Consider the following 26,827-nt stretch of genomic DNA (forward strand, 5'->3'; position numbering starts at 1 on the left):
CTGAAGCCCAATCACCTCTCGCCCCCCTCCCAATCCCAGCACCTAGCCAACAGCCACCAGCCCCATAGAAGTAACACCACAATCACCCCATGCCCCTTCCTATATAACCCAGCACCTTTCCCTAATAAAGCGGATTTCTCCAGTGAATTGCTGCTGTGTGTCGCTCCTTTCCTTTCAGGTCCCATCCTTCTAGGAGGTGCTTTACTCTAGACCAATTCTCCACTAGGGGTTCCCCAACTGGAACCCCCACAGACAGGGGCTCCCAAGTGAAGCTGCACCCTTTACCACTGCAGCCACTAGGGCCTCCCACCACCCACAGGGGCAGTTTCGGGCATTTCCCCCACCATCTCTAGAGGCAGCCCATTCAAAAGTTGTACCCATGTAGACAGACTTCAGATTCAGGGGGTCCTGCCAACTACACCAGATGTAACTCCAGGGGGAAATCCTGGGGCAAAATACCTTTGAAACCAAAATCAGTCAAAGGGAGAAATAAAGTGGGAGAAACCCGTTTATTTCTTACAAGCAGTCATCCTGCATCTCTTGCAACCTGGCTGCAGAAGAGGCCCCTCCCAACCTCTCTGGTCCAGATATGCCCTCCTTCGCCTTGTAATTAGCTATTGGTATGAGATAGACTACTTCTCTCCACCCCTTGGAAACACCTATTGATGTGCAGATGCACTAAGGCAAGGAGAGAGATTCTGGAAATATTGCAATTTTACCCATAGCCTGTGATGAAGGTAACCCTATGGCAGAGGCTCATTTGAGAAATGGAGAACGATGACCTCCTTTCCTTAGGTAGCTTATCTGAGGTCATAAGAGGTCATCATCAACTAAAATTAAAATTTACTTTAATCAACTAGTCTGCAGCTATATATACATGTTGTCAGATAAGTAAACATAAAAATATCCAGTTGCCAGGATAAGGGATGAAATGTCTTTGCAGTTGCAGTGAAGGTATGTGATATTAAAACAACCCATCCATTTTGTCAAAAACGACAACAGAAAAATTATTTTTGTTTGCTAGGCAACTCATAGGGAAAGCGGGAGATGGACTTTCTGGATGATATTTTAAATAGTCAAAATATTAAGGCATCTCTTTGTGGGCACATATTATTTATTACTTTACATAATCTTAACAGTCATTCTGCATTACATTTTATATATGAAGAAATTGAAGATGAGAGATGCTGAATAACTTTCCCAAAGGACAAAAGAAAGGAAGTAGTATATCCTGGCTTGTCTTGAATGTTCCTGGTTATATTTTGTTCTTCTAGAATGTTTAAGACAGCCTGTTAATTGGATATCAATAGCTATGCTTCTGGGCCCAAACATGCAGCACAGACTGAATGAAGGGTGTGTCTGGTGGGTGGGAAAGACAGTCCCACCTGGATCAAGTCAAAATCCTGGAGGCCTGCTTGAGTGCAAGGTGGCAGCACCATTTAAACTCCTTTTGACAAGGATGATAATCATGCACAAATTTCTTATCAACTGTTAATAATTGGCAATCCGTTCACCTTACCACCTACCTACCCTTTCATTTGCATCTACCACAGGAAGGCTTCAGAAACTCAAAAGCATTTTTTGTGACTATGATGGAAAGATTCCTACTCTGTTTAGTGAAAGTGTGAGAGGTCATTTGGATTGCTGATACAGAACCAAGGGAGGGCCAATTGTTTATATTCTCTCAATAAGAACTATTTAATTAGATCCTATTCATTAATTTTTATTGAACTATAGTTGTTATACAATATTATATTGGTTTCAGGTGTACAACACAGTGATTTAACAGTTATCTACATTAAATGCTCACTCCAATAGGAGTAGTTACCACCTGTCAATATACAAAGATATTACAGTATTGTTGACTATATCCCCTATGCAGTACTTTTATTCCTGTGACTAACTTATATTATAACTGGAATTTTGTGCCTCTTAATCACCTTCACCTATTGTACCTCCCCATCCTCCTCCCCAGTGGCAACCATCTCCTCTGTGTCTATTAATCTATTGCTATTGTCTGATTTTGTTTGGCAGATTCCAGATGTAAGTGGAATTATATCATATTTGTCTTTCTCTGCCTGGCTTATTTCACTTAGCATAACATCCTCTAGGTCCACCCATGTTGTCACACAACAGCAAGACTTCTTTTTCTTATAGCTGAGTAATATGCCATTTACATATGTATGATTTCTTCTTTATCCATTTATCTATTGATGAACACATGTTGCTTCCCTATCTTGGCTACTGTATACAATGCAGCAATAAAGATAGGGGTGCATCTATGTTTTCAAAGTAGTGATACTGTTTTTTGTGGGGGTAAATTCCTAGAAGTGGAATTACTGGGTCATATGATATGTTTCTAGTTTTTTGATATTTCCATAGTGGCTGCACGAATTTACATTCCGACCAACAGTATTCAAGGGTTCCCTTTTTCCACATCCTTACCAACACTTTTGGATAGTAGCCATTCTGACTGGTCTGAGATAGCTTATTGTGATTTGTATTTCCCTGATGACTACTGATGTTGAGCATATTTTCATCGGCCTGTTGGCCATATGAATGTCTTCTTTGGAAAAATGTCTGCCCATTAACTAATAGGATTATTATTTTCTTTTTATTAAGATATCATTGATATACACTCTTATGAAGGTTTCACAAGAAAAACAATGTGGTTACTACATTTACCCATATTATTGAGTCTCCCCCATACCCCATTGCAGTCACTGTCCATCAATGTAGTAAAATGCCACAGAGTCAATACTTGTCTTCTCTGTGCTACACTGTCTTCCCTGTCACTGCCTCCACACCATGTGTACTAATCATAATACCCTTCAATCTCCTTCTCCATTCATCCCTACCCACACTCCCTCACCCTTCCCCTTTGGTAACCGCTAGTGGCTTCTTAGAGTCTGTGAGTCTGCTGCTGTTTTGTTCCTTGAGTTTTGCTTCGTTGTTTTACTCTGCAAATGAAGGAAATCATTTCCTATTTTTCTTTCTCAGCATGACTTATTTCATTGAGCATAATACCATCTAGCTCCATCCATGTTGTTTCAAATGGTAGGATTTGTTTCTTTCTTATGGCTGAATAGTATTCCATTGTGTATATGTACCACTTCTTCTTTACCCATTCATCTACTGATGGACACTTAGGTTGCTTCCATATTTTGGCTATTGTAAAAAGTACTGACATAAACATAGGGGTGCATATGTCTTTTTGAATCTGAGAACATGTTTTCTTTGGGTAAATTACTCAGAGTGGAATTCCCAGGTCAAATGGTATTTCTATTTTTAGTATTTTTAAGAAACCTGCCATATTGCTTTCCACAATGGTTGAACTACTTTACATTCTCACCAGCAGTGTAGGAGGGTTCCTCTTTCTCCACATTCTCACAAGCATTTGTTGTTCCTAGTCTTTTCAATGTTGGCCTTCCCTACTGGTGTGAGGTGATATCTCATTGTGGATTTAATTTGCATTTCCCTGTTGATGACAATGTGGAGGATCTTCTCATCTGTCTATTAGCCATTTGTAATTCTTCTTTAAGGAAGAGTCTGTTCAGGTCCTATGCCCATTTTATATCAGGTTATTTGTTGTTTGGGTGTTGAGTTATATGACTTATTTATGTATTTTAGATGTTAACCCCTTATCAGATGAGCGGTTTACAAATAAATTCTCACATACTATAAGATGCCTTTTTGCTCTGATGGTGCCTTTTGCTGTACAGAAGCTTTTTAGTTTGATGTAGTCCTACTTGTTCATTTTTGTTTTGTTTCCCTTGCCTGAGCAGATGTGTTCAGGAAAAAGTTGCTCATCTTTATATTCAAGAGACTTTGCCTATGTTTTCTTCTAAGAGTTTTATGGTTTCATGACTTACACTCAGGTCTCTGATCCATTTCGAGTTTACTTTTGTGTATGGCATTAGACAATAATCCAGTTTCATTCTCTTGCATGTAGCTGTCCAGTTTTGCTAATACCAGTTGTTGAAGAGGCTGTAATCTCCCCATTGCACATTCATGGTTCCTTTATCATATATTAATTGATCATATATGCTTTGGTTTATATTTGGTCTCTCTACTCTGTTCCATTGGTCTCTGGGTATGTTCTTGTGCCAGTACCAAACTGTCTTGATTACTGTGGCTTTGTAGTAGAGCTTGAAGTTGGGGAGTGTGATTGCCCCTCTTTATTCTTCTCAGGATTGCTTTGGCTATTCAGGGTCTTTTGTGGTTCCATGTGAATTTTAGAAGTATTTGCTCTAGTTCGTTGAAGAACATCATTGGTACTTTGATAGGGATTGCATTGAATCTGTAGGTGGCTCTAGGCAGGATGGCCATTTGACAATATTAATTCTTCCCACCCATGAGCACGGGATGTTTGCATTTATTGGTATCTTTAATTTCTCTCATTAGTGTTTTGTACTTTTCAGGGTATAAGTCTTTCACTTCCTTGGTTAGATTTATTCCTAGGTATTTTCTTCTTTTTGATGCAATTGTGAATGGAATTGTTTTCCTGATTTCTTTTTCTGCTAGTTCATCCTTAGTATGAAGGAACACAACAGATTTCTGTATATTAATTTTGTATCCTGCAATTTTGCTGAATTCAGATATTAGATCTAGTTTCTGCCCATTATTTTGGAGTGGATTCTTTAGGGTTTTTTATGTACATTATGTCATCTGCAAACAGTGGCAGTTTACCTTCTTCCTTACCAATCTGGATGCCTTTTATTTCTTTGTGTTGTCTGATTGCTGTGGCTAGGACCTCCAGAACTATGTTGAATAAAAGTGGGGAGAGTGGACATCCTTGTCTTGTTCCTGATCTTGAAGGAAAAGCTTTCAGCTTTTCACTGTTAAGTATGATGTTGGCTGTGGGTTTGTCATATATGGCCTTTACTATATTGAGGTACTTGCCTTCTATACCCATTTTGTTGAGAGTTTTAATCATGAATGGATGTTGAATTTTGTCAAATGCTTTTTCAGCATCTATAGAGAGGATTATGTGATTTTTGTCCTTCTTTTTGATGATGTGGTGGATGATGTTGAATGATTTTTGAATATTGTGCTATCCTTGCATCCCTGGAACAAATCTTACTTGATCGTGATGTATGATCTTTTTGATGTATTTTTTAATTTGGTTTGCTAATATTTTGTTGAGTATTTTTGTGTCTATGTTCATCAGGAATATTGGTCTGTAATTTTCTTTTATTTTGTGGTGTGTTTTTCTGGTTTTAGTATTAGAGTGATGCTGGCCTCATAGAATGAGCTTGAAAGTATTCTTTCCTCTTTTACTTTTTGGAAAACTTTAAGGAGGATGGGTATTAGGTGTTCACTAAATGTTTCATAAAATTCAGTGGTGAAGCCGTCTGGTACAGGAATTTTGTTCTTAGGTAGTTTTTTTATTACCAATTCAATTTCCCTGCTGGTGATTGGTCTGCTCAGAGTTTCTGTTTCTTCCTGGGTCAGAATTGGAAGGTTGTATTTTCCTAGAAAGTTGTCCATTTCTTCTAGGTTATCCAGTTTGTTAGCATATAATTTTTCATAGTATTTTCTAATAATTATTTGTATTTCCGCAGTGTCTGTAGGGATTTTTACTTTCTCATTTCTGATTCTGTTGATGTGGGTAGATTCACTTTTTGTCTTGGTAAGTCTGGCTAGGGGTTTATCTGTTTTGTTTATTTTATCAAAGAACCAGCTCCTGCTTTCATTCATTCTTTTCATTGCTTTATTCTTCTTGATTTTACTTATTTCTGCTTTAATCTTTATTATGTCCTTTCCTCTACTGACTTTGGGCCTCATTTGTTCTCCATTCCTACTTTCAATAATTGTGAGTTTCAACTGGTCATATGGGATTGTTCTTCTTTCCTAAGGTAGGCCTGTATTGAAACATATTTCCCTTTTAGAGCACAGACTTCACTGCATCCCAAAGAGTTTGTGGTGTTGAATTATTGTTTTTATTTGTCTTCATATATTGCTTGATCTCTGTTTTTATTTGGTCATTGATCCATTGGTTATTTAGGAGCATGTTGTTAAACCTCCATGTGTTTGTGGGGCTTTTCATTTTCTTAGTGTGATTTATTTCATTTCATACCTTTGTGGTCTGAGAATCTGGTTGGTACAATTTTAATCTTTTTGAATTTACTGAGGCTCTCTGTGGCCTAGTATATGATCTATTCTTGAAAATGTTCCATGTGCACTTGAGAAGAATGTGTATCCTGCTGCTTTTGGGTGGAGAGTTCTGTAGATGTCCTTTAGGTCCATCTGGTCTAATGTGTTGTTCAGTGTCTTTGTCTCATTACTTATTTTCTGACTGGTTGATCTGTCCTTTGTAGGGAGTGGAGTGTTGAAGTCTCCTAGAATGAATGCATTGCATTGTATTTCCCCATTTATTTGTTAGTATTTGTTTCACATATTTAGGTAGGCCTATGTTGGGTGCATAGGTATTTCTAATGGTTATATCCTCTTGTTGGACTGACACCTTTATCATTATGTAATATACTTTGTCTCCTGTGACTTTCTTTTTTTGAAGTCTATTTTGTCTGATACAAGTACTGCAACTCCTGCTTTTTTATCCCTATTAGTTGCATGAAATATCTTTTTCCATCCCTTCACTTTTAGTCTGTGTATGTCTTTAGGTTTGAAGTGAGTCTCTTGTAGGCAGCATAAAGACAGGTCTTGTATTATTATCTATTTAGTGACTTTATATTTTTTGATTGGTGCATTCATATCATTTACACTTAGGGTGATTATCAATAGGTATCTACTTATTGCCATTGCAGGCTTTGGACTTGTGGTTACCAAAGCTTCAAGGATAACTTTGTCACTATCTAACAGTCTAATTTAACTCACTTAGTATGCTATTACAAACACAATCTAAAGGTACTTTTTTTATTCTTTTTTCTTCCACCTCCATTATTTATACATTAGGTATCATATTCCATACTCTTTGTCTATCCTTTACTGACTTTGGGTATAGTTGACTTTGCATCTGCTTAGTAATTAATTGTTCTACTTTCTTCACAGTGGTTTTATTTCCTCTGGTGATAGCTATTTAGCCTTACAGACACTTCCACCTATAGTGTTTCCTCCAAAATACACTGTAGAGATGGTTTGTGGAAGCTAAATTCTCTCAGCTTTTGCTTATCTGGAAATTTTTAAATCCCTCCTTGAAATTTAAATTAATGATAATCTTGCTGGGTAGAGTATCCTTGGTTCGAGGCCCTTCTTCTTCATTGCATTAAATATATCATGCCAGATTGGATCAAAGATGGCAGCAGGAGAGGTTGGACAGAGACCTCCTCCTAAAACCACATATAGTATGAAAATATAATTAATACAACTAATCCTGAAAGAGCAACAGGAAAGAAGGCAGCACCAGTCTGCATACACCTGGAGAAAAGAGCAGACCTCATGGAACAGGGTAACGTATGAAAGCTGTGACCCAGTAGGACCCAAGCCCTCCCGCCACCCCATCTCACTGGCAGGATGAAGAGAGAGTGCGGAGGGAGTGGAGGCCTGGGACAGCTGAACACCTAGCCCTGGATATCTGCTCTGAAAGCACAAACTTACATTGCATGGTACTCTGGTGATCAGTGGTTTTCAAAAGCTAAGACAGGCAGAATACCTGGAGAGATGGAGATTCCAGCTCCTTGAGGAAAACAGGAATTCATATCCATCTGATCTGGGTGGGCAGTCTGAGAGGCTTCCTAACAGCAAGAGGGCTGCTAAAGGGGCAAGGATTGCACAGAGCTTACTGCTCAGTAGAAAGAAAAGGTAGACAAAATTTTCCTGGTGCACTCTGCCCAGCAGGTTGGGAAAACAATCTTCAGGAGCTCTATCCCCCTGGCTGGCTACATACCTCCAAGGCCCCCCACCATGATACACAGCCTACTGTGTCTTCCTCTTGACTAGCCTACACCTAGCTTGCAAATAGGCAGCCCCAGCCCTGGCACCAAGACAGCCAGAGGAAATCCCCAACTCCAGAAGCTACAAACACAAAGCATAGAGGCTTACACCTGTGTGCTCAGCCCACTGGTTCAGGCAGTGGAGACAGGCATAGCAGCTGGGAAGCAGGAAACAGCTCTTTCCTACCCCCAGGCACCAGCACCACTCCTGTATGACCCTTAAGATCATTCCAGGGGCTGAGTAGCTACAGAGACTAGAGCTTCTGGGCACTAGAGGGAGCCACGTACAAGTATGAAACGTTAGAGGAACCTGGATCAAAAGCAAAATCTCAACACCAGAGAAAGGACCGAGTGAGACTGAATTAATAAATCTTCCTGAAAGATATTTGAAAATGAAAATCATAAACATGCTCATGGAGGTACAGAAAAATATTCAAGAAGTGAGGAATGAATTCAGGACAGAGATCCAATCGTTGAAGAGCACAATGGAGGGTATTAAAAGCAGATTAGATATGGTGGATAGATGATAAATAAAATAGAAACTAGGGAAGAGGAATACAAAGAAGCTGAGGCACAGAGAGAAAAAAGAATCTCTAGGAATGAAAGAATACTGAGAGAACTGTGTGACCAATCCAAATGGAACAATATTCATATTATAGGGGTACCAGAAGAAGAGAGAAAAAAAGGGAGAGAAAGTGTCTTTGAGGAAATAATTGCTGAAAACTTCCCCAATTTGGGAAGGAGATAGTCTCCCAGGCCATGGAGGTGCACAGATCTCCCAACACAAGGGACCCAAGGAGGACAACACCAAGACATATAATAATTAAAATGGCAAAGACCAAGGATAAGGACAGACTATTAAAAGCAGTCAGAGAGAGAAATAAGATCACATACAAAGGAAAACTCACCAGGATATCATTAGACTTCTCAACAGAAACCTTACAGGCCAGAAGGGAGTGGCATGACATATTTAATGCCAGAAGGGCCTCAGAGCAAGAATACTTTATCTGGCAATATTATCATTTACATTTGAAGGAGGGATTAAACAATTTCCAGATAAGGAAAAGCTGAGAGAATTTAGCTTCCACAAACCATCTCAACAGTGTATTTTGTAGGGACTGCTATAGATGGAAGTGTTCTTAAGGTTAAACAGCTGTCACCAGGGGTAATAAAAAGTGATAAACAAAGAGTACAGAGTATAATACCTAATATATAAAGAATGGAGGAGGAAAAAAAGGGGGAGGGGGAAAAGAACCTTTAGATTGTGTTTGTAATGGCATACTAAGTGAGTTAAGTTAGACTGTTAGATAGTGAGGAAGATACCCTTGAACATTTGGTAACCACAAGTCCAAAGCCTGCAATGGCAATAAATAGATACCTATTGACAATGACCCTAAATGTAAATGGTCTGAATGCACCAATCAACAGATATAGAGTCACTAAATAGATAATAATATAAGACCTGTCTATATGCTGCCTAGAAGAGACTCACTTCAAACCTAAAGACATACACAGACTAAAAGTGAAGGAATGGAAAAAGATATTTCATGCAACTAATAGGGAGAAAAAAGCAGGAGTTGCAGTACTTGTATCAGACAAAATAGACTTCAAAACAAAGAAAGTCACAAGAGACAAAGACGGACATTACATAATGATAAAAGGGTCAATCCAACAAGAGGATATAACTATTATAAATATCTCTGCACCCAACAGAGGAGAACCTACATATGTGAAACCAACAGTAATAGAACTGAAAGCAAAAAAATAATTCAATGCATTCATTCTGGGAGACTTCAACACTCCACCAAGTTTGGAGGACAGATCAACCAAACAGAAAGTAAGTAAGGAGGCAGAGGCACTGAACAACACACTAGAACAGATGGACCTAACAGACATCCACAGAACTCTCCACCCAAAAGCAGCAGGATACACATTCTTCTCAAGTGCACATGGAACATTTTTAAGAATAGATCATATACTAGGCCACAAAAACAGCCTCAGTAAATTCAAAAAGATTGAAATTGTACCAACCAGCTTTTTAGACCACAAGGGTATAAAACTAAATTATGCAAAGAAAATGTAAGAGCCTACAAAAACATGGAGGCTTAACAACATGCTCCCTAATAACCAATGGATCAATGACCAAATTAAAACAGAGATTAAGTAACATATATGGACACTAATAACAATAATTCAATAATGCAAAATCTTTGGGACACAGGGAAGGCACTGCTGAGAGGGAAGTATATTGCAATACAGGCCTACCTCAGGAAATAAGAACAGTCCCATATGCACAGTCTAAACTCACAATTATCAAAACTAGAGAAAGAAGAACAAATGAGGCTGAAGTCAGTAGAAGGAGGGACATAATAAAGATTAGAGCAGAAATAAATAAAATGGAGAAGAATAAAACAATAGACTCAATAAAAGCAGGAGCTGGTTCTTCAATAAAATAAACAAAATAGATAAACCCCTAGCCAGACTTACCAAGAAAAAAAGAGAGTCAACACACATAAACAATCAGAAATGAAAGGAAAAATCACTACGTACACCACAGAAATACGAAGAATTATTAGACAATAGTATGAAAAATTATATGCTGACAAACTGGATAACCTAGAAGAAATGGACAACTTTCTAGAAAAATACAACCTTCCAAGGCTGACCAAGAAAGAACAAAAAAACTGAACAGACCAATAACAAGCAATGAAATTGAATTGATACAAGCAAGTACTGCAACTCCTGCTTTTTTTATCCCTATTAGTTGCATGTAATATTTTTTCCATCCCTTCACTTTTAATCTGTGTATGTCTTTAGGTTATCAAAAAACTACCTAAGAACAAAACTCCTGGACCAGATGCTTCACCACTCAATTTTATCAAACATTTAGTGAAGATCTAATACCCATCCTCCTTAAAGTTTTCCAAAAAGTAGCAGAGGAAGGAATACTTTCATACTCATTCTATGAGGACAGCATCACCCTAATACCAAAACCATGCAAAGACACCACAAAAATAGAAAATTACAGACCAATATCCCTGGAACATACATGCAAAAATACTCAACAAAATATTAGCAAGCCAAATTCAAAAATACATCAAAAAAATCATCCATCATGATCAAGTAGGATTTATTCCCTGGATGCAAGGTTGGTACAATACTAGAAAATCCACCATCATCCACCACATCAACAAAAAGGACAAAAATCACATGATCATTTCCATAGATGCTAATAAAGCATTTGACAAAATTCAACATCATTTCATGATAAAAACTCAAAAAAATGGGTACAGAGGGCAAGTAACTCAACATAATAAAGGCCATATATGACAAACCCACAGTCAACATCATACTTAACAGTGAAAAGCTGAAAGCTTTTCCTTTGAGATTGGGAACAAGACAAGGATGCCCACTCTCCCCACTTTTATTCAACATAGGTGTTTTGTAAGCCAAGTGAATGTATCAGGAGGCAGAGCCAGAAGGCTCCCATGGAAAGTTAATGGCTGGAAAGAAAGGTTGAAATCACATCACAAAGAAGGGAAAAAAGGACTAAATTTTCTGTGTTCTCATTTAATCTTCACATAATGGGGCTGTGGGTTAACCAGAGAATGCTTAGCTAGAAAAATAACCCAGTCTGGACTGGATCCCACCAGTGACCTGCAATCCAGGGGCCAGAGTTATGCTACACAAATATGGCTACCAGGGACTCTTAAGTAGCTACTATATTGAGCAAAAAAAAGTTAAGAATATGTATTGTAATTCTTATAGCAACTGCTAAAATTAAATTCAAAGAAGTATAACTTAAAAACCAAAAGATAAATTAAAAAGCAGTTTTAAAAATTAAAATTGGAGAGGTACAAACAGGTATGTAGATAAACATGATCACGAGTTGAGAACTGTTGAAACTGGGTGATGGATACACGGGGATTTGTTATACTATTCTATGTATCTTTGTAAATATTTAAAGTTTTCCATTATAGCTTAAAAAAAAACACATTTACACAGAAACTAAAAAGGTCCCTTGGTCCTTCTGCTTCAGTCATTGTAGATGCTTCACTAGATTGAAAACAAATTTTGAGTTCTCCATGCAACAGAAGTAGAACTACCTAGACCCATTAAGTACAAAGGTAGTAGTATGCATCATTGTCATCAATGCAGTTAATTAAAGTCTTGATGTCTGGAATTGTTCCTTGCAATTTTTAGTCTGGAGTGGGTCTAAATATCTTATTTTCTACACATAACTCCAGCAACACTGATGCGTGTTCAAGTTTGGGGAGCACAGTTTCAAGGGATAATCTAGATTCTGTGGATTACCATGTCACTACTTTCCTTAGCTTGGGTACTTCCCTCCTGTAGGACTCAAGCAGCATGATAATGTGGCAGGTTATGCACAGTCTAAACATGTCAATGATTATGAGGCATTCTGCTGCTTATTCTTATTTTGTGATTCTAGCATAGTTTTTTTCTTGGGCAGTTTTATAGTACAACCTCTCGCCATTTTAATTGCTTTTGTTTCGAAACATAAATCTCATGGGTGAGTTTTTCCCCTATGTAACCCACACAACCCACGCTGTCAGACAAGTCTGAAGTCTTTTGCCAGGAGTGCTCCTTCCTCCATCACCAGAATCAGTTTCATTGGTGTGTGATTTGTGCAGTCAATCAAGGCCTCACACTCAGAAAGGCCTCACACTTGGTTTTAATGCTCTTCTGTTACTCTCTTGAGTTCTTCATTTTATCTTTGAACTTGAGTTTTGTAAGTGAAGTCTGATGAGACAAAGGAGCATACACACGAGCAGAGGAGATCATGCAATATGCATATCCACTGTTCCTTACTGCCTCATTCACTTAGAGCCTTCGTGATACGCATGAGCACAGAATTCCAGTAGACCTACTACACAGGAAAGTTGAGAGAGATTTAAAGTACAAGGTAAGCACTGAGTAAGTGGGGGGCGTTGAGAGCACAAGAGGCCATGCTTTCCATTTGAACCAGCCTTGATTTGAATGCAAAAAGGTAATGGAATTCTAAGCAGCACAAATGACCCTGGAACACTATCACATCCTCTTTTGTTCATGTTACTTTCCTGTACTAGCCACCCAGTTATGCTGAAAATGATGCCACAGAAGCAAAGGTAAACAGGGCAGCTCCTAGCTTTTTTTCTTTCAGTCCTTTCTTACTCATCAGAAGTTGAAAAAGTGTTGATAAATATCAATGTGTACACATCAAGAAGTGAACGGTTTAGCTATATTTATGCAATGGTACCACTGATCTGGTAACAACAAAATACAAATGCATATAAGTGTACAAAAGCAATGAATTAAAAATTGTGTAATTTTGGTGGTTCTGCATATGAGTTAAATGCTCTTATAGATGCATTTAAAACTGGGATTGAACAATATAAAGAAAAAAATTAATGCTAATCATTTAAATTTCAATTTTTCTACCCTGGCAAGTTGTGAGAGAGACCATAGAAGAAAAAATGTTTTAGTAGCTTTAATGATGATATTTTCCTAATTTTTGGACAAGAGGCCCCCACATCTTCATTTTGTAATGGGTCTTCCTACGTATTAGGCAGCCAGCCCAGCTCTTCACCACTCTGCTCCTCCGGAGGCTGTGCTTGATCCTTTCCTGACAAGAACCCCTTCCTTCTACAGCCCTTTGGGGACTTCCACTTGAAGGATACTGCTGCTCTCCTGCTGCTCACTTGTGAAATGTAAACTAGACCAGGATCAGCTCAGAAATAAGCCAGGGGCTCTCCAAGTACTGGAGGAATGACGCCTGCCACAGTGGAGATGGCATGACTTCTCAGTCCCCTTCTGACTTTGCCTTGGAGGGCAGCCAGATGCTAGGATCTCTTATCTGGTGGTGCTGGTTCTCCCTTTGATTTAATCAGTTTTGGCAGAAAAATATTTCTGGAAGACTAAACTTCAGCTATTATCCTTGACAAGCTGATACCTCTCTGTTCTTTTCTGCAACTTTATGAGTTGTTGAACAGTTGTGAGTAGGTAGAGCAGGTGGAAATCTCTATTCAACAGCGAGTGGCTTCATCAAACCCTTGATGAAGGGTCTCGTACAGCGACGCTTAGTTTTGTTTCTTTAAATGAATGAAGTGCAGCAGAATCACCTCCTCTTTTAAAAACTGAGCAGATATTTGTGGCCAATGTGTAAACATCACAAGACTGGAAACAAGAAACTATAAAGGAAACTGAAAAAGAAAGGAGCAGAGCGAGTTGTTTGTGGTGAAGGATATGAACATAGAATTTTATTTTCAAAAGTTTTCAAGGAACATTATGACCCATAAAATTAAGGTATCAACATTCCCTAACAAAAATTAACTGATCTGAGGAAGAAGTGTGAAAATATTCTAATGCAGTGCTGCCCAAGAGAACTTCCTGTGATGATGGAAATGTTCCATCACCTCTGTTACCTAATACAGAATCCACTACACAAGAAAACTCAAAATGTGGTAAATGCAACTGAGGAAGTGAATTTTTAATATAAAAAGCCACTTGCAACTAGTGTCTACCAAGTGAATGGCATAGTTCTAATGTCTCATGGATCATAATGTGGTTTCCTTGGGGGAACTTCTCTAATCACTGGGGTAGGCGTTTGGAAGTGGAATGAAAGGAACGCCCTTAACAGATCTATTTAATCACTTTAACAAGTCAGAAATTTTCCACAGCTTCCAGAGGAAGGGGGTAGCACAACCTGCTACCAGGGATATGAGGGGGAGACCCTTGGGAAGACTTGAGTATACCCTTTCAACTTCTGGCTAATGCCAATGAAAATAAAAGGCCTAGAATTCTGGTCACTCAGATGGAAGAGAATGGTTCCACACACACAAAATACAGAACTTTGACTACCCCCGGGGAATCTGTGTGGAAATCATTGCTACGGAACTGGTGGGGAACTGGAAGTCGGGGGCTTTCATTTCCGGACAGGGTTTCCAGAGCCAGAGGAGGACTTGGAGGTGGAGGGAGGAGCTGAGGGCCCTTTCGGGCCACTTGCAGGCTGAACAGGCCCTTTCTTTTTGGGGATTAAGGTCTTGTTCTTGCTCTTGAACACTTTGCTGGGATCCAGCTTGTTCACAAAGGAGTCGGTCTCTTCTGTAAGCAGGTTTGTGTTGTAGGTGATGGGTTTATACATATTGAACCATTGCTGTGAGACAGAATTGAGAAAGGTCACAATTCCAAGGAAAAATGACATTGTTTATATTCTTTAGTTGGGTATACAGGGGGAGCTAGCTGGGGAGATGAGGCAGAGAAGAAAGCAAGATTTTTTATGGCTCAACTCTATTACGACTTCCTTTAAGTGAAAGTGAAGACACACACATTTCTTTATGAGATCTCATAACCTTTAAAATAAAAGCAGCATGGTCATGAATTAAGAATCTGAGTAAACTTACTTCCTTTTGATCTAGTGAACCCTGAGTCTGGGATACTAGGTTCCAAATCATCAAGGGACAGTGTCCTGATTATTCTGCCCTCAAGCCAGCAGCTGCCCATCAGGTGGACTGAGCAGTGCCCATCCCCTAGGGAAGGTGCATGACATAAGGGCAGGCTGCTGCTGAGGGAATCCACCTATGTTGGTGCTCACTTCCCTATGCAGCTCAGGGCAAAGGGCATCATGTTTACTGACCTTTAACTGACCTCGCAATGTTGATGAACGGTTGGTGGGGGTATGTAACATTTGAGGAAGGTGGGAGCCACTAAAGGAATACCTACATGGCTCTGAGTCCCTAATTTATTGCCTGGGTGGCAAAAGTTCTTCGGGACACACTTGGTGTTCTCAAATTAGGTAGTGTATCTTCATGAGCTGGCATCTGTATGTTTGGAATGGTGCCCAGATCTATAATATAATAGGAGGCACATATATACAATGGAATGCTCTGTATCATTAAAAAGGACAGCTCTCTACATACCGATAGGGAATGAGCTCTGATATAAAGTGTTAAGTGAAAAGAAGCAAAGAACTATGTGAGCTGTATATTGCACTTGTGATTTAGAAAAAAGGAACCAAAATCTGTATCCATGCATACCTTCTATGCATACAGTACCTTGGGAAGAGCCCAAGAGAAACAGTGGCTGCTTCTGAGGAAGTGCACTGGTTGGCTGGAAAGCCTGCGAAGAAGAGACTGGCTCTTCTTTCTGTGTGCATACACTGCCTATCCAAAACCAACAATCAGACTGAAACCCCCAATAAAATATAAGTAGGAATAAGGACGAGCCAAGTTTGGGAACCACTTAAGTAGATCAGTAGAAAGATGAAGCTGTCTTCCTATATTGGAATAACCTGTCTTGCTTAATAAAGGAGGTACTGGGGTTCCACCCCATATCTTCCGAAACAGGGAAGCTGGGAATCTGTAACATGAGCATTTCCTCAGAAGATTCTGATACATTCCACAGTTTATGATGACAGGTGTTTCTCCCTTACCTTGGCCTGTGGACTGATGCCATAGCTGGTGAAGGCATACTGCCATTGGGGCAGGCCCAGGTGGGTGATGAGCAGGCGATAATAGGCAGTAAAGGTATCTGTGAGAAAATGCCAGTATAATGCTCTGTCCAGGAACCAGATCTCAGTGTCTTGTGCTAATGCTGAAATAGCAGACAAAGGAATAAATGAAGGGACGGCTTAACACCTTTTTTCTTTTATCTGAAAAGTCAATACACTCTTGTGGTTATAAAAAAATTCCAATAGTAAAAGAATGTGAACTTTAAGTAACGATTTTCCCCTTTCAAATTCTATGCCCATTGTCCAGTGGCCATTGTTACAGGTTTCTTTGGTATTCTTTTACAATTTCCTGATCAGTTGACTGATCTATGTGCTGGGTTCTGCCATTTGTGCATGCAGGCTATCTATGCAGCGCCCTCCTTCTCTGTGTGGAATCAGCACTCCCCTCCGCCTGTGGGTACATACTGTGGCCTTAGCTCTCCTGATAGAAACTCTGAATGGCTCTGGTTTTCTCAAGAGGTGTCTGCAGGAATCAGTGCTGTGAGGAACCACTGTGAAGGAGCCCAGATCAGCCCCGTCCTGGGAATCCTGCCCATGCTGTGGTGTGATGCCCTGGTTGAGCTGAAGCAGGCATTATTGTGCCAGCTCCTGCCACTTGCTTCTGACTTTCCAGTCTTACAGCTGTAGGCCTTTCTTAGTTTATCTCCTGCGTGTGGCTGTAATATCTCCTTAAGTGGCCTTCATCCTCCAATCTCTTCCTCTTCCAGTTGTGGTCATACAGTTCCATTTCAATTCTGCCATTCTTCTGCCAAAAAACCTTGTATACTCCCCAGTCTTCCATGTTATGTCCAAACTCCAGATTTGCAGGATGGCCTTCTGGCTTCACATACTCCTCATCCAGAGATGAACCAAATGGCCCAATGAATCAGTAATGTTCGCCATCACCCCCAAAATCAGTTGCTCTTTTCAATGACATGGCTTTTATCTGTTCTCTCTTCAGTTGGATGCTCCCTTTAACCCACCAACCCCCTCCCCACCCACATCTAATTCCTTCTGTAGCTCAAGATACAACTCAATAGGTAAATCCTGTGTCCCTACCAGTCAGAGCTACTTGAAGAGGTCTGGGCCTCGTCCAGCTCTATACTTTCATAGTCCCTAGATGAGGGCCTGCACTGCAGTTGTGGGAAAGAGGTGGTAGCTGCTGCTCAAGGGGCCAGAGACTTTTTCTCTTGACTTCTGATCTGGGGTTTTAGATTGGAGTCCAATAATTCAGGTTTTTATTGCTGTTAATTGCCCTATATATACATATAAAAGAAAGATAATGTTTTCCTTGGGTGCTTTTCTAATGCATGAGCCTGCTGGAAGAGTCTATAAACAAATGACCGATTATTTTAGCTTTTATTCACTTATTTTCCTGATCCCATTATTTTGCAGTAACTCACAAGTGACAATAGCTTAAAAAGACTCTAGTTATTGGCCTTGAAGGGGATGCTCAGGGAGGACTCAAGGTGCTTTCTAGCTCTTGGCTTTTATGCGACTGGTGGTGTCTCAGGGGGCCAGGGAGGAGTGATGTGTGATGACTGGGGAGAAAGTTACCCAAGGCCATACCCAAGCTACAGGACCATGCTTGTCAATGATTCTTACCTGGTTTCCCTCTTTTGTAAACAAGGCAAACCTTCCCATTCCCATTGCAAGGATCCAGCTCAAATATCACACTGCGAGAATCAAAGTGAGGCTTCTCTGGCTGGTTTTCATTAGCTGCAAACCCAAAAGTTAATGGTAACATTCAAACATACCCAATTAAAACATGACTTATTCATTTAGCTTTGCTAAGATGAAAGGAGAGAAAAGCCTTATCTCAGACATACTCTTAACTATTACTTTCAAATGTGGTGTATATGAATTCTGTATTCTAAATGCCCTGCATCTTATTCATGGTCTAAGCCTTCTGTCTGGGCTCTTCAATCACCAATAGGCAGTGTCATGAAATCTGGGGGATGGTGCCATGAGGAACAGACTGAACTTGAAAATGGTACTACCTGAAGGCAGAGTAATCTGAATGGCCAGATGTTCACATAACTTTTTTCTGTTTCCCAGATAATTGTTTACTGCTCACTTGTAGCATTTTATAATCTTTGATTAGAGTCCCCTTTCCTCTGCCTAAGATGTATTTTTTATAATATTTAATGTTATTATTATGCTATGATTAACACTAAGTCTGGCTCAGTTAGAAATGCCTACCTAGAAACCAAATATCATAGAATAACAGGAAAAAGAAATTATTAGAAATGCAAGCATCAGGAACCTTCTTTCCTGTTTCTTTCATTACAGCTATTAAACAATAAAGATTAGTATTATTGATTGGGGTGGAGAGAGTTTACAAACCTAGGGGAATTTATATAAACTATATAAAAATACCATTTTATATATATATATATATATTTTATATACTTGCATAAAGAGTTACATTTCTAATTAATACTTTTAAATGTTGCTTTCCCCTCCCCTGGAGGTTACACTTTCATATTCTTCTTGATTTAATATAGTCCTAGGCAGACATATAGGTATACATTCAAGTTTTGTCAAGATTGTTTATCATATAAAACTTGGATATCATACACATTATCTGAATCTTGCTTTCTATGAAATACCATATGGAAAGCACTTTAAGATATCTGGTATAACTCCTAATTATTTCTTTTTGATGGCTGCCAGGTACTGTGAGAGAAGAGGTACCCTATTCTGCCATCCCCCTATAGATAGGCATTCACCTATCATTATTCTGCTAGAATGCTATAATAAAATAATCTCTGTAAAAAAAAATTATCTCTGTAAATGTCTTTATGTTATATGGACAGATTAACTGCAGTAGAATGGATATTGCCAGATTCATCAGGTATAGAATTCTGGGTTGATAATCTTTTTCTTTTGATTATTCTATCTTGTTTCCAATAAGAAATATGCTGTTTTGTTCCTTGTATATGATTTGTCTTTTCCATTGACTACTTTCAAGATTTTCTCTTTATCCTTGATTTTCAGCAATTTAATAATGATGTTTCTTGGTATTGTTTCTTCATGTTTCTTGTTCCTGCCACCTTCCTCTCCTTTCAGGGGCTCTGAATTGCACATATAGTATAACATTTGTTGTCTCTCTGTTTACTGATGCTTTTCTCATTGAAAACTTATTTTGGATAGTTTCTGTTGTTGTCTTCCAAGTTCTGCAGTTTTTTCTTCAGCAATGTCTAAGACACTCTAAGTCCCATCCAGTGTATTTCTCATCAGAAACAAGTTTTCATCTCTAAAAGCTATATTTGGGCTTTTTTTCTATTTCCATACCTGTACCTATTTTATAGGCATATGGAATATAGAAATATAAAAACTTTTGATGTCTGTATCTGATAATTCTAAATTCTAGATTCATTTCAATTAATCAATTTTTCACCTTATGGTCATATAGGGGTACCATATATGCTTCTTTGCATGCTTGGTGATCTTTGGATGCCAGAAACTGTCAATTTTGCACTGATGAGTACAGGGTATTTTTATATTTGTATAATTATTGAGCTTTGTTCTGTGACAATTACATTATTTGGAAACAGATACTTTTAGGTCAGTGCTTTATAATTGTCAGGTAGGACCATGGCAGCATTTAAGGTAGGGCTAAATTTTCCACATTACTGAGGCAAGACCCTTCTGAGAACTTTATTTAATTCTATGTAAATCATGAGGCATTTCAGCTTGGCTGGTAGAACCAGGTTCTGTGTAAGTACCAAGCATTATTCACTCTCATCGTGTTGGGTGGTTTTGCCCCTGACCTTGGGCAGTTTCTTCACATACATGTGCTCATCAGTTCTTTGCTTAATGCCCGAGGAGAACTCTGCAGATCTCTGGAGTTGTCTCTATGCAGATTACTCCTCTCTGCTACTCCATCCTATGAACTCTGGCTATGTTGATCTAGCTGGGCTCTTAGCTCAATCTTCTCAATTCACAGAGCACAACAGGTTCTGCCTTGGGTTCCTCTCTCTACTGCAGACTGGAAACTCTCTCAAGGTAATAAGCTGGGGTTCACCTTGTTGGTTTTCCATCTCTCAGAGCTCACTGTTCATCACTGCTTGACAGTCAGTGTCTTGAAATCCACAAAATTTTACATATTTTTGTTTTTGTTGTTGTTATAGTTGGGAGGATACCTCTGGTCTCTGTTACTCCATCTTGGATGAAATCAGAAGTTCAGATTGTAGGGTCCCCCTAAATTTCAGCAGCCCGGAGTAATGCTCACTGAGGTTTTCCATCAGGTGAAAACTTATAAAAATAGGAAACTCACTTAGTGTGGTTCTCTTCTGCCATTTGTAGATACCACTCCAGTGCCTGCTTGTTTTTGTGTATTCTTTAGTCCTTTCAGGTAATTGTTTTTAAGCTTTTTTCAGAGTTTACAGTATTTTTTGTAAAAGTCTTGATCTGGTAAAAGGTAGTCTGCCATTATCAGAAGCAGAAAGTCAATATTTGAGATTTTTGTGTTTTTTCCCTCAAATTTGCAATGTCACTGTTTTTAATTTCTCACTGAAATCTGGTTTTATTTCTATGTGTGCCTTACCATATTGTTGTACAGTCTATAACTAATAATTTTACTTTTGGAAATACCAATGGTTCTCTTTCTGTAACTTGTTATTTCTGCTGATTCTTGTTCATGGTCTTGTATTCCTTCATGTACTTATGTTTAGCAGGAATTATTATTTTTTTAACTGTAAAAACAGTTTGAGTCTAAGATAATTTTATCTTCCTTTAGGATGGAATCTTCTCATGAGCTTTACTGAGCCATAATTCACCCACCATTCACTCATTTAAAGTACAGCTGACCCTGGAGGTATTACACTTCCCAACTTTAAACTATACTACAAAGCTACAGTAATTAGAACAGTATAGAACTGGCACAAAAACAGACTCACAGATCAATGGCACAGAATAGCCCAGAAATAAACCCACACAAATATCATCAATTAATATATGATAAAGGAGCCACAAATACACAATGGTGAAAAGGCAGTCTCTTCAATAACTGGTGTTGGGAAAATGACAGGTACATGCAAGAGAATGAAACTGGATTACTGTCTAACCCCATATACAAAAGTAAACTCAAAATAGATTAAGACCTAAATGAAAGACATGAAGCCATAAAACTCTTAGAAGGAAACATAGGTAAAAATCTCTTGAACATAAGTATGAGCAATTTTTTCCTGGACACATCTCTTCAGGCAAGGGAAACAATAAAAAATGAACAAGTGAGACTACCTCAAACTAAAAACTTCTGTACAGCAAAGGACACCATCATCAGCAGAACAAAAAGGCAAGTTACAGTATGGGAGAACATATTCATAAATGATTTATCTGATAAAGGCTTAATATCCAAAATACATAAAGAACTGATTTATTTCAACACCAAAAACCAAATAACCTGATTAAAAAAATGGGCAGACAGTCTGAACAGACACTTCTCCAAAGAAAAAATTCAGATGGCCAACACACATATGAAAAGATGCTCTACATCACTAGTCATCAGGGAAATGCAAATTATAACCACAATTAGAATCACCTCACACCAGTTAGAATAGTGTTGGCGAGAATGTGGAGAAAAGGCAAACCTCCTACACTGGTGGTGGGAATGTCAGTTGGTGCAGCTACTATGGAAAGAAGTATGGAGGATCCTCAAAAAAATAAAAACAGAAATATCATATGACCCAGTACTTCCACTTCTAGGAATTTACTCAAAGAAAACAAAGTCCATGATTTGAAAAGATATATGCATTCCTATTTTTATTGCTGTATTATTTATAATAGCCAAGATATGGAAGCAACCTATGTATGTGTCCATCAATAGATGAATGGATAAAGATGAAGTGGTACATATAAACAATGGAATATCATTCAGTCACAAAAAAAGAAAGAAATCCTGATATCTGACATTTGTGACAACATGGATGGATCTAGAGGGTATTATGCTAAGTGAAATAAGCCAGGCAGAGAAAGACAAATACCATATGATTTCATTTCTTTGTAGAATCTAAAAACAAAACAAAACAAAATGAACAAAATGGCAAATAGACTCATAGACACTGACAAGTGACTGGTGGTTACCATGGAGGAGGGGTGGAGAAGGTGAGGGGATAAACGGGCACAAAAATCTCAGTCATAATATAAGTTGGTCATGGGGATGGTAGTACAGCATGGAGAATACAGCCAATGGTTTGGCAACATCTTCCTATGTTGACAGATAGTAACTACATTAGTGGGTGTGAGGATTTAATAATGTGTGAAAGTGCTGAACCACTGTGTTGTATATTTGAAACCAATATAATACTGTATATGAACTATACCTCAAAAAAAAAGAGACCAAAGCAAAAATAATATACAGCTGACCCTTTAACAACATATGCTCAAACTGAGTAAATCTACTTATATGCAGATTTTTTTCAATGAATATATTGGAAAATTTTTTTGTAGATTTGTGACAATTTGAAAAAAAAGTTTTCTCTAGCTTACTTTGTTTTAAGAATACAGGATATAATATGCATAACATACAAAACATGTGTTGATATTGTTTTTGGCAAAGGTCTGGTCAACAGTAGCTGTTAGCAAAGGGTTTGGAGAGCCAACGTTCTACATGGAATTTTGGCTGTGTAGGGGGCCAGTGCCCCTGACTCCCTCATTGTTCAAGGTCAACTGTATACAATTCAGTGGCTTTTTAGTGTATTTACAGAGTTGTACAACCATTAACCAAATCAATTTTAGAACATTTCTCTAGAGTGAATTTGTTTCTGGTAGGCCCCTGAGGTAATGAGTAAGCTGCGATCAATTTGGTCCAATTTTGGGATTTGACATTTTCTGGAACACATAGACATCTTACATCAGAGCTTCTTTACAGGTGACGAGTGGTTACTTCTTTGTTCATTCTGTCTCCTAAGGCACTGTTCTTCACCCAAAGAAAAGGCAGGGTAGTTTTTATGGGTACTATCTTTTGTAGGTCCTGGACTCTTATTTTATTCCCCAGTCTCACAAATTCTCACCTGTTCATAATCCTCATCTCTGTTTTGAAATGTATGCTAGATAAAAGTAACTCCAAATGTTGAACCTCTTGCTGCGATTTCTCTCTTCTTCTGGATGTTGGTCTGATATTACCTCATGTTAGCTCTTTGATGTTTTTAAGAAGATAATTTTGATATTTTGCCCTGATTTTTCAGTTGTCTTTTAGCAGGAAGGCTGCTTTGAATTACCTATCTGCCATTAACAGAAGAGGAAGTCCTTCATCAGTTTAAATATGCTCCTGGAAATAACATATAGATGAGCTTTGCTTTTTATATCAATCTGACGGTCTTTTTTTTCAAAAGGGAAATTCACCCCAGCACATTTTATGGTTGACATGTTTTATTTTATTCCTGTTAATGTTTTGTTTCTTAACTATTTTACAATGTTTCTTCTTCTCCCTATTTTTCCTGGTGACTCAATGTTCACTTTATTAGGTTGGAGATTTTAATGTAGTGTTTTATTCCTTTAATGGTTATTTCCCTCCTTTGTTTGCATGATTGGATCCATATGACTCTACCTTTATTTGAAAACAATATACATGTCCCTAACCAAGTGTGGTATGCAAAATTCTAAGATGGCCCCAAGATTCCTGCTTCTTGGTATACATACCTTGCATGATCTCCTTTCCTTACATGGGGTCAGGACATGGGAATGTGTTGGAGTATTCACTGCCTTGAGTCTATGATACTGTTGTAGCAGACTGGAGAGTAATTTTCCTGCTGACTAATAAGAGATGAGTTGCCATGTTGCGACAGGGTTCTGCGGCTAGAATGTGAAGGCAGCTGAAAGGAGCTGAGAGTGGCCCCTGGCCAACAGCCCGCAAGGAAACAGGAACTTAGTCCCAGAACTGCAACAAACTGAACAAAGCATCCACCAGTGAACCTGGAAGAGGTCCCTGTGCCTCAGATGAAATCACACCATCAGCTGGCACCTTGATTTTAGCCTTGTAAGATCCTGCCAATCTGTAACTGAATTCTTGTCTCATGAAAACTGTTAGGCAATAAGTATGCGATGTTTTAAGCCATTGAACTTATGGTAATCTGTTACACAGGAAAAGAAAACTGATACACTAAGATGATCCTGTTGCCCAAAATGCACTATTTGCTCTCAGAGTAAGATGAGACCTTCCATTTTCTGCTGCTTTTCCTCTTTTGCCCTACATGTCCTACTTCATAAGAACCCCTCGAACACCCTTTGGATTCCCCAGGGCTGCTGTATTTGTGTTGCTAGGGCTGCTCTAACAAGGTACAACAAACTGAGTGGCTTGAACAACAGAAGTTTGTTGTCTCACAGTTCTGGAGGCTACAAGTCCAAGATCCAGGTGTCGACAGAGTTGATTCCTTTCAAGGGCTGTAGGGAAGAATCTGTTCCAGGCCTCGCTCCTAGGTCCTGGTGTTTTGCTCCCAAATTTTAGCTTGCCTTGGCAAACAGAAGTACCACCCATCTCTGCCTTCATCTTCAAATGGCCTTCTCCAAATTCCTCTTTTTATGTGGATACTACCATTCTGGATTAGGGATCCACCTTACTCCAGTATGACCTCATCTTAACTACTTATATCGGCAATCACCCTATTTCCAAATAAGGTCACATACTGAGGCACTGGAGGTTGGGTCTTCAATATATATGAATTTGGGTAGGGAGGAGGAACAATTAACCTTTAATACTGTTATATCTTGCCCCTCTCTGTTCCTTAAGATAGTACATTTAAAAATATTCCTTGCATTATGTTCCCTCTTATCCAACAGTTCTTATGTAAAAGTTATACAACCATTCATAGATACTAAGATTTAATTTTAACCATATACATACACACATACTATCTCTTCCTCTTTCATAGAAGAAGGTTCACTAATCCTTTGTTTCCTTTCTTCCACATTTTGAATTCTCCATTCAGTGTTCATTTGTCTTTTAGTTAAAGTATTTATGTTGAAGTTTGACACATACTTGAATATTCTTCTGATACCTAAGAGGTGTGTTTGGTCTGTATATACAGGACTCTTGATTTTTCGCTCCTTTTCTTTCAGTAACTTGATGGCTTTTTCACTATCTTTTAGTTTCTACTGTGGCAGACAAGAAGTATGATTATTATTTCTTCACAAGTAATTTGTTATTTTTCTCTAGAAGCTTGTAATTTTTTTTTCTGCATCATGTAATGTGCAGTGTTTGTTTCCTCATGAATTCTATTTGAGTCTGGGGGAGCCCTTAGAATCTGCAGAGAAATTGTTTTTTATTAGTGTTTTATTGCCTTTCCTTTCCTTCTCTTCTTTTTCTCTTTCTTGAACACTTATAATTCCAGTTCCCTGGATCTATTTTCCATTTCTCTTACCCTTCTACTACCTTTTCCCTCATAATATACCCCTTTTAAATTTACCTGTGCTTTTAGATTTTTTTTCAACTTGATTTTTCAGGCTACTAACTCAGGTCTCACTATTTATACTCTTCTTCAATTCATCTAGTCAATAGTTTGAGAATCTTTACTTTTTTTCTATAGGAATTTTTTGGGCTGTCTTAAATATCTTAAGTGTTCTTATTCTTATTTTTACTTAGGTTTTCATCTGTGTCCTCTAGCAGCGTTATTTCTTTGGTTGTGTATTCTGATATTTCTTCCTAATAGTTCTCTGACTGCTGAGTCCCTGAGAGAATTCAATATTTTTCTAATTGAATTTAATGATACTTAGGTTTAATTGTTGGACTCTTCTAAAAAGCAGGAAGCCAGTAGGTACCAGAAGGCCAAGCGGTTTTTATCTCCATGGTTATGTAGGACAATGTGGTCTCTATCCTTAGCTTAGTCCTTTGCTGAAGCCCCTTGAAATACTCTCTGGTAACTAGTTTATCTTCACTCCTCCAGCTTCAAAGACAGGGAAGACTCAGTCCATTTCTTTAACAACTACTTTGCCGTTTAGGGGTTAGAGTTCCAGCACACACACATGAAGCAAATGTGACCTTTCCTTCACCCATACACCTTTGAGTGACAGGCTCGCTCTAAGACTCTTCTGGTACTACTGGCCTACCGCCTGTGCAGCTGATGGAGAAAGCCCTGCACCAGTGCTCTCTGCCAAGACTTCAGTGCACCCCAAGGCCTTAGTATGGGAGATGTCAACTGTCTACTCAAAATTCACTCTTTTTTTTTTCTTTCTGCTGCTTCAATCTACAGAAAATTTTTCTTTTATTAGTGATTATTTATTGCTTCTCCCTTTATTTTCTCTTTTTTGAGCACCTGTAACTGTATTTGAGGAGGCAAAACTGCACAGCTAAACATACTTACCTCCTCAGCTTCCCCTGTAGGTATCAGTAAACTTTTGACTATATTCTGGCTAATGGATATTGGGAAGAACTTCTGAGAAAATTATCACTTTTTTCCTGATAAATAGGGACAGATTCTGCCAAGAGGCAGTTTTTTGTTTTTTT

The 26,827-nt window shown here is 38.6% G+C and overlaps 1 protein-coding gene across 12 annotated transcripts in view; it reads right to left on the reverse strand.

Moving 5' to 3' along the window:
* Window positions 1-26,827, reverse strand: part of TPGS2 (tubulin polyglutamylase complex subunit 2) — a 149,989-nt gene that overhangs the window by 52,697 nt on the left and 70,465 nt on the right. For 4 of the 12 annotated variants that reach the window (XM_037019125.2, XM_073212968.1, XM_073212965.1 and 1 more), the window contains 3 exons: window positions 17,986-18,099; window positions 16,324-16,484; window positions 11,006-15,048 (listed from right to left, as the gene is read on the reverse strand). The exons of 4 other annotated variants lie outside the window; for them this stretch is intronic. In XM_037019125.2, coding sequence (XP_036875020.2) covers window positions 14,818-15,048; window positions 16,324-16,484; window positions 17,986-18,099 — 506 coding nt within the window. In that variant the 3' untranslated portion in view covers window positions 11,006-14,817. Of the gene's footprint in view, window positions 1-11,005; window positions 15,049-16,323; window positions 16,485-17,985; window positions 18,100-22,364; window positions 22,397-26,827 lie in introns of those variants that run through there. 4 more of the 12 variants (XM_073212970.1, XM_073212967.1, XM_073212964.1 and 1 more) reach the window with 3 other exon arrangements.

Source organism: Manis javanica, chromosome 9 (assembly GCF_040802235.1).
Source record: "Manis javanica isolate MJ-LG chromosome 9, MJ_LKY, whole genome shotgun sequence".
NCBI classification, from domain to species: Eukaryota; Metazoa; Chordata; class Mammalia; order Pholidota; family Manidae; genus Manis; species Manis javanica.